Source organism: Micromys minutus (assembly GCF_963924665.1).
Source record: "Micromys minutus genome assembly, chromosome: 22".
In the NCBI taxonomy this organism is placed as follows: Eukaryota; Metazoa; Chordata; class Mammalia; order Rodentia; family Muridae; genus Micromys; species Micromys minutus.
In genome coordinates, this window is record NC_137957.1 from 5,178,261 (window position 1) to 5,185,844 (window position 7,584).

General features: G+C 32.5%; 1 protein-coding gene across 1 annotated transcript; it reads left to right on the forward strand.

Moving 5' to 3' along the window:
• Window positions 1-4,766: 4,766 nt before the first annotated feature.
• On the forward strand, window positions 4,767-5,726 carry LOC308434715 (olfactory receptor 6C6-like; the record flags this gene model as incomplete). The annotated part of the gene is made up of 1 exon (XM_080935106.1): window positions 4,767-5,726. One exon carries the CDS (start codon window positions 4,767-4,769, stop codon window positions 5,724-5,726), a length of 960 nt encoding a protein of 319 aa, XP_080791232.1.
• Between the last annotated feature and the right edge of the window lie 1,858 nt (window positions 5,727-7,584).

A 7,584-nucleotide genomic window follows, 5' to 3' on the forward strand; every position in this document is an offset into this window, starting at 1 on the left:
GGTATATTAGGTTTCTTTATCTCAGGCTGTTTCAGGTGGTTACAGTGCCCTGTCTCAAGTTTTCAGTTCCTTTAGAAACTATTTATTAGTACAAATACCCACAAAACTCCTTCTATAAATTTCTTTAAAAGGACAAAAGGAAAGACATTTATCTCTGAATAACTTTTAATTCTTTATATTTCTATTTTGTATTTGTACTATTTTTATATAACAACTTTATTTTAAAAAACAAAGATAAATGTACAAATTTTAAGCATTTTTGCATAAAGATATATGAATACATTTCTGTCAGTGCTTGGTTTTTTTTTTTTAAGTTTTGATAGTGTGCATTAAGATCTTACTAGTTACAATGAGCATAAAGTACATGTAAAACAGGATGTGACCTGGAATTAGTCAAAGTTTTCTTGGTGCATAAGGACTAAGTATAATGATTTTTTCTTTTCTTTTCTTTTCTTTCTTGAACTTCACAGTCTGTGAGTTGTTTCTGGGATGTTCTAAGCTTTTTGGGGTTACTATCCAATTATCAGTGATTGCATATTATGTCTGTTCTTTTGTGACTGGGTTATCTCACTCAGGATGATATTCTCTAGATGCATCCATTTTCTTAAGAATTCCCTAAAGTCATTGTTTCTGATAGCTGAGTAGTACTCCATTGTGAAAAATATACCACAATTTTTGTATCCATTCATCTATTGAAGGACATCTGGGTTCTTTCCAGCTTGTGGCTATAAGAAATAGAGCTGCTATGAACATTGTGGTACATGTGTCTTTGCTGTATGTTGGGCCTTCTCTAGGGTATATGCCCAGAAGTGGAATAACTGGGTCTTCAGGTAGTATTATGTCCAATTTTCTGAGGAACTGTGAGACTGATTTCCAGAGTGGTTGTACCAGTTTACAACCCCACCAACAGTGGAGAAGTGTTCCTCTTTCTCCACATCCTCACCAGTATCTTCTGTCATCTGAGTTTTTGTACTCTTTTCTAAGGAACAAATACTTCACAAGTTGCAAATAACTTTATTTTATCATCAGATAAGAATCTTGAATACCCAAGAAACAACTCATAGACCACATGAAGCTCAAAAAGAAGGAAGGCCAAATGTGAAAGCCTCAATCCTTCTTAGAAAAAAAAAAGTATATAGCACCCTATCAGAGTGTGGTACACCTAGATCTTAAATTATTAATAATTCAAGAGCTAAGAATGCAGCTTTTTGGCAATCCTTGGTATTTAAAAATCATTGTTTAATCTTTACACACCAAACAAACTTTGACTGTTTCCATGATACATTTTATTTTATATGTACTTTATACTCATTGTAACTAGTAAGTTTTCAATGCATAACTATCAAACCTTAAAAAAGTCAAGTATTGACAAAAATACATTCATATATTTTTATGCAAAAATGCATTTAAAATCTGTACATTTATCTCTGTTTTTATAAAATAAAGTTGTTTAATTAAAAGAATAAAGAGAAATACAAAGAAAAAGAATCTTACACATTTTCTACTTTTAATGACTTAAATTTTTTCATTATGAAAAAAAAGTAACAGGGCAAAATTTGTTTCTAGAGAGGGCCCTAAAACTTTAGAAATATTCCATAAAGTAAATTCTAATTAAAATGTGGATAAAGTCTTTTTTATCCACATTTTAGTTTTCCAAAAGAGTATTTTTAGAGAATAATTTATAAGACAGAATATTTTAAAACTAAGTCTTCTGAAATCAGATTTTCCTAGTTAGATATCTTATGCAAACTAGATATCTGATACTATTTTGCTTCGATCTTACTTGGTAACATAATATTAATAAATAATCTGTGGACTAATGAAAGTTTTCATAAATTCAAAAGATTATTGCTGTGTGAATATTCTAATAGTACAATGTACACTAAGAAAAATTTGCTTTGACACTATTCCTATCACATACTATTTGCTAAAATTAGATTCTTTCTTTGTGTTATTTTTCATTCTGATCATGTTCACTTGAAAAACACATTCATGCCATTGCCATTGTATATGCACTAGAAAATATACATTGCCCATATCATATACTTATGTACATAAATCATCTTTCATATGCTTAGCCTTTTTCTTTGATTTCTTTCACACAGAAGGAACATTAAGCATCTTATGCTTTCATGATCACTTAACTTTCTCTTCACTCTGTGTGTTTTTTAATATGGTGTAAAAATCTATTTCCCCATTTCTATAATATTTGCTATACTTTTAGTTCTAGTAGATACTATCTACTTTAAATCCAGGTGAATATGAAAAATATGTCATGTTTCTCTTAATTATAGCATCACCAAACTTTTCCTAATGAATCTGTATTAGAAAGGAAGTTATATCTGGGATGTCACCAACGATGCACTATTTGAAAATCTTATAATAAATACAACAGAATTGACCTATTTTTACATGGTAATATTGGCAAAACAATAGTATTAGTCATAAAAATTTATTACAAATCAGTAAGTTTCAGCTTTGTTAGAATGATTAAAGCTAAGCCAATAAAAATTCTAGATGCTACACAAAGATACATATTAAATTTCAAATACATGATATTACTGTGTCTATTTGATTCTACTTTACAAAATAGTCAGGAGGAAATTACAAGCTATCCTAGCTCCTATGCATTTGATGAAAATATCTGGTGATTTTTCAAATTTTAAATATATTATAATTATTCACTTGAAAATTGTGATACTTATAGACCTACAAATTATGGTTTCATCCTGAATTAAGTTAATTTAGAAGTATAAAGTTTTGGGAAGTTTGTTCAGGTGTTGTTTGGTAGATGTTTTTTGTTGTTGTTGTTTTGTTTTGTTTGTTTTTTTTTCATTCCAAATGTGGTTTCCCCTACCTCATCCTCTCTTCCCAGACTTCCCAGTGAAGTCTCCTTTCCCCTCCTCCTCCATTTCTCTTCAGGAAATGGCAGGATTCCCATGAATACAACCAGTCATGGCATATCAAGGAACAGTAAGAGTAGATCCCTCCTTTACTGTTAAGGCTGGACAAGGCAACCCAATAAGAGTGAAAAGTCCCAAAGGCAAGCAACAGAGACAACTTATTCTCCCCTGTTACAAGTTTCACAAACAGACCAAGTTACATAACTGTAACCTATGTGAAAAAAGCCTGTGTCAATTCCATGCATATCCCCTGGTTTGTGATCTTTCTCTGAGAGCCTCTATGAGCCCAGATTGACTCTGTAGGTAGAAATATGAAGTATTTGTTATAACATTCTTTTGAGAAAATGTATGAGCTTCATATCTACTTTAAATAGTAGATTTATATTTATAGGTAAAGTGTTAGTTATTACTTTTTCTATTAATATCTCCCCCCCACTTGTCATGACTCTGAGGAAATGACTGAGAAAGCATACTGAAGCAAAACAAAAGAACAAAAAGCAAAACAAAAATAAACAAAATAGAGCTTATGTGAGAAAGTTTAATTGCTGATTCAGTTTGAAACAAGTATGATTTTCATGTTTCCCAATTATTTTCTAAGCACTTAACTCAAATTATCATCATACTGACATCACGAGAATCTCATTTCAAGTTGCCATTTATCTAAATTCCTTGTTGTTTTCTTTTCTTACAAATTTTATATGTGTGCATTCCTAAATTATAAATTTTATGACTACTGGGAATATATAAAGAAATTGATGTAAAAAAAAGTTTTTAGGAGCTCTGAGACTTTGCCAAAACACCCCATTCTTAGAATGAGAGACCCTAAAGACACAGAAATGCTTAAAGCCAGACTCACTCAGAGATTTTCCAGTCATGCCAAGGCTATGAGATTCTGCCTTTGCCTGAAAAATAAAAACAATGGCCCAGAGTAATTCTCAGAAAAACCACAGAATATACTGACTGATAGCCACCTGGACCTCCTGAAAGCCCTAGATAGGGTCCAGATGCATGTCATAATTAGATCATGCTCTAATCACCCAATTCTGAAAATCAAAACAAAGACAAAACCCCTCAAAGTTTTGAAATATATAAACAAGTTTCTGAAAATATAAAATCAAAGTTTTAGTGGACAGGTCAAGCTATACTGACCAAGATGAATTAAGACAAAACAAAAACGACTGCTTTAGGAAGAGCTTTCATACCCCTCCCTGTACTGAATTCTAAGGAGAATGCAAATTGTCAACAACCTCACTGCCAAAGTTTTTCCCCCTTTCCTCCCCTCTTTATCCCCTCTTTCTGAAAATTATACTGTTGACCAATGGTAGAATAATAGTTCATCCCCCATCACAAAAAAGTATAAAAGATGTATGCTTTTTGAGTTCGGGATTGACTCTCCCTGCAAGGATGAGCAACCCCATGTACATGAAATAAAAACCTCTTGTTATTGCAGTGGTCTATCATCTAATTGTATTCTGTGGGTTGTGGTCCATAGCTAAGACTCTTCAGGGTCTTACAACAAGATATCTTATATAACCCCAAACTTTAAATATCAAACACTTGAATAGTATAATGAAATAAAGGTTAATACTGATGAAACTGAAAACTTATATTCCAAATGATTAACTTTTCATCTGTGACTATACAATTTTACTCAGATATTTACAAGAATGGAAATAATTGTTGTTTAAACTTAGTAATGATATGGAGGACAAGAACATGGGTAAATGCTAAGATAATTCTTAAAAATATATTGACATTTGTTGAACTTCTGAGTAAGAAATTTTCTGATAAAAACGATAAAGTACAATTTTTAACATGTATACTTTTTCTAAATTTTTGAAGACATGTTAGAATAAAGAAGGAATGAAGAACCAGTCAGTAGAGATTGTGTTCATTTTGCTGGGATTGACAAATGACCCTCAGCTGCAAATTCTGATTTTCCTGTTTATGTTTTTCAATTACATCTTGAGCCTGATGGGGAACTTAGTAATTATCTTTCTCACCCTGATGGATCTTCGCCTCAAGACTCCTATGTACTTCTTTCTGAGAAATTTCTCCTTCTTGGAAATTGCATTCACATCTTCTTGCATTCCACGGTTCTTGATGAGCATTCTCACTGGAGACAGAACAATTTCCTATGGAGCTTGTTTAACTCAATTATTCTTCTTCTTTCTACTATTAATTACAGAGTTTTATCTTTTGGCTGCCATGTCCTATGACCGCTATGTAGCCATCTGCAGGCCACTGCACTATCCCATCATCATGAATACCAAAGTGTGCCACATGTTGGTACTCAGCTCCTGGGTAACTGGGTTTCTGTCCATCTTTCCCCCTTTGATGTTGGGACTCAACTTGGATTTCTGTGCTTCCAAACTGATAGACCACTTCCTGTGTGACACTTCCCCTGTCCTACAGCTGTCTTGCACAGACACACGGTTCATAGAATGGATGGCTTTTGTTATAGCTATAATGACACTTATCATCACCTTGATCTTAGTGATTCTCTCTTACACACTCATCATCAAAACCATCCTAAAGTTTCCATCAGCTCAACAACAGAAAAAGGCCTTTTCCACCTGCTCCTCACATATGGTTGTTGTCTCCATTACTTATGGGAGTTGTATCTTCATGTACATGAAAACATCAGCCAAGGAGAGGGTGGCTTTAAATAAGGGTGTCTCTGTGCTCAACACCTCAGTGGCCCCTTTGCTAAACCCTTTCATTTACACCCTAAGGAACCAGCAGGTGAAGGATGCTTTTAGGCAGGTACTTCACAGATTGTGTTATTCTCAAAACAGTGAGTTAAGATTTAAGCATAAATAGCATGCTGTTGGAACATGATTAAAATTAAGAAAGAAAATTAACATCAGATGTATCCATGTTGGCCTATGCTATTTCCTTCACTACTTAGACCATTATGAGTGTTTTAATTACCCTATGTTTGCCTCTCAGAATCAATCTACTCAATCAGTAAGAGCAAAATGATTCTTCAGTTCATAATGTGTAATTTTGTCTTTCCTCTTCTTCTGATTGGCTTATTTACTAAATGTGTTGTACAAGTAAATGCTGTTAGACATTCTGAATTAATTCTGTGTCTATAATTAATTGCTAAGCATTTTGTTTGCAGTTTAAAATTTTGCATTGTTAAAAATAAGAGACAAGCAGAGAACATAGTGTCCCTTTGAGAAATTTTACTTATTAGACCTCAAACTGACTTTAGAACATTAACAAACCTCTATGTAAAATAGAAGAAAATGAATCTGGAGTTTTAAAAAATCCTGCATGTGATCTTCCATCTTCCAATACATTGACATTGTCATCCTCTGTTTCCTCTTCTGCTTGACACACACAAGAAACTTGGTAATAAATTCAAATGGGTAAAAACATTTTTCTCATATATGTATGTTTTACAATCATCTTCATTATATTGTTCTGTCTGACCTCAGGGCTTGATATATCTTAGAGACTTCTCTGCAATTTAGTTATACCCCCAGTCTCATAAAAAAATGATGGGATAATTCATTCAGTTTTATGGCATGCTTTCTTAGCAAAACCAGAAGAGCAGTTAGATTAAAAAAATAACTCCCACCAAGCTAAACTTCCTTTTGTGTTTGTTGCATGCAACATGTACAATCAATATTGCTTAAAAAAACAACTTGATTCAGCATTGCATTTATTTATCTCAGACAATGAAGAATACAGAATACTTAACAATATATTACACTGCACAAATTAGTCTATAATGTAATGGAAGTTGTCATGGAAAATCCCTAGGAAATCTGAGTTGATCTGAACATTAAGTTAGTCTTGTAGAAGGAAGTATCCACATGGGAGAGGCTTGTGATATTAATAAAAAAAAAGTTTTGAAGGGTACTGTAATGAGACACACACAATATATTGTTTCTCCTCTAGATTTACATCATTTAAAATTAGTTGTCATCATAATTGGCTCAGTTTGTTCAATGGTATTGATGCCAAAATAATGACAGCTCGGTTGTCAAAGAAAATTAAAGATATTTGTTTTAGAGCCAAACTTTAGTGACTGTGGCCTAGAAATAGATTTATGTTACCTGCAGTACCATGTTTCTATTAGAAACAGTCTTGTGAAGTTTTTTTTCTTTTAGTAACAGACCAAAGAAAGTCATGAATCAGATATTTCTTAAATATGTTGGTGGAAGCATCTGGAAGGTAGATTACAAAAAGGTGAGGAATCATTATTATAGGCTTCAGATGTTACCTGATGTGAGTCTTAGCTTTTTGGTTAAGAAGCAACTGATCTATTAGTAGATTTCAAAGCATTTTTCTATTGCTCTTGAATTTTAATTATTCTCAACCTTTTATTAAAAACAATATATATTTTGTTATATAATACATTTTGATTAGTTTCCCTCTGCTCCTCCCACTTCCTAATTATCTCTCCTCCCATTCTGATCTACCATGTTTCTGTTTCTAATTAGAAAACAAACAGGTTTCCAAGGTAAAATAATAAAATATAATATATAATAAAATAAAACAAAACATAACCCACTGTTATGAAAAAAAATCAGAAGAAAAAGAGGCCAAGACAAGATACAAGAAACAGAGATACAGAACCCTACTTGTTCAATCAATCATGAATCCCATAAAAAAAAAATCACTAAACTGAAAGCCATATGTATGTCTATTTCTTTTCTATTAGTCA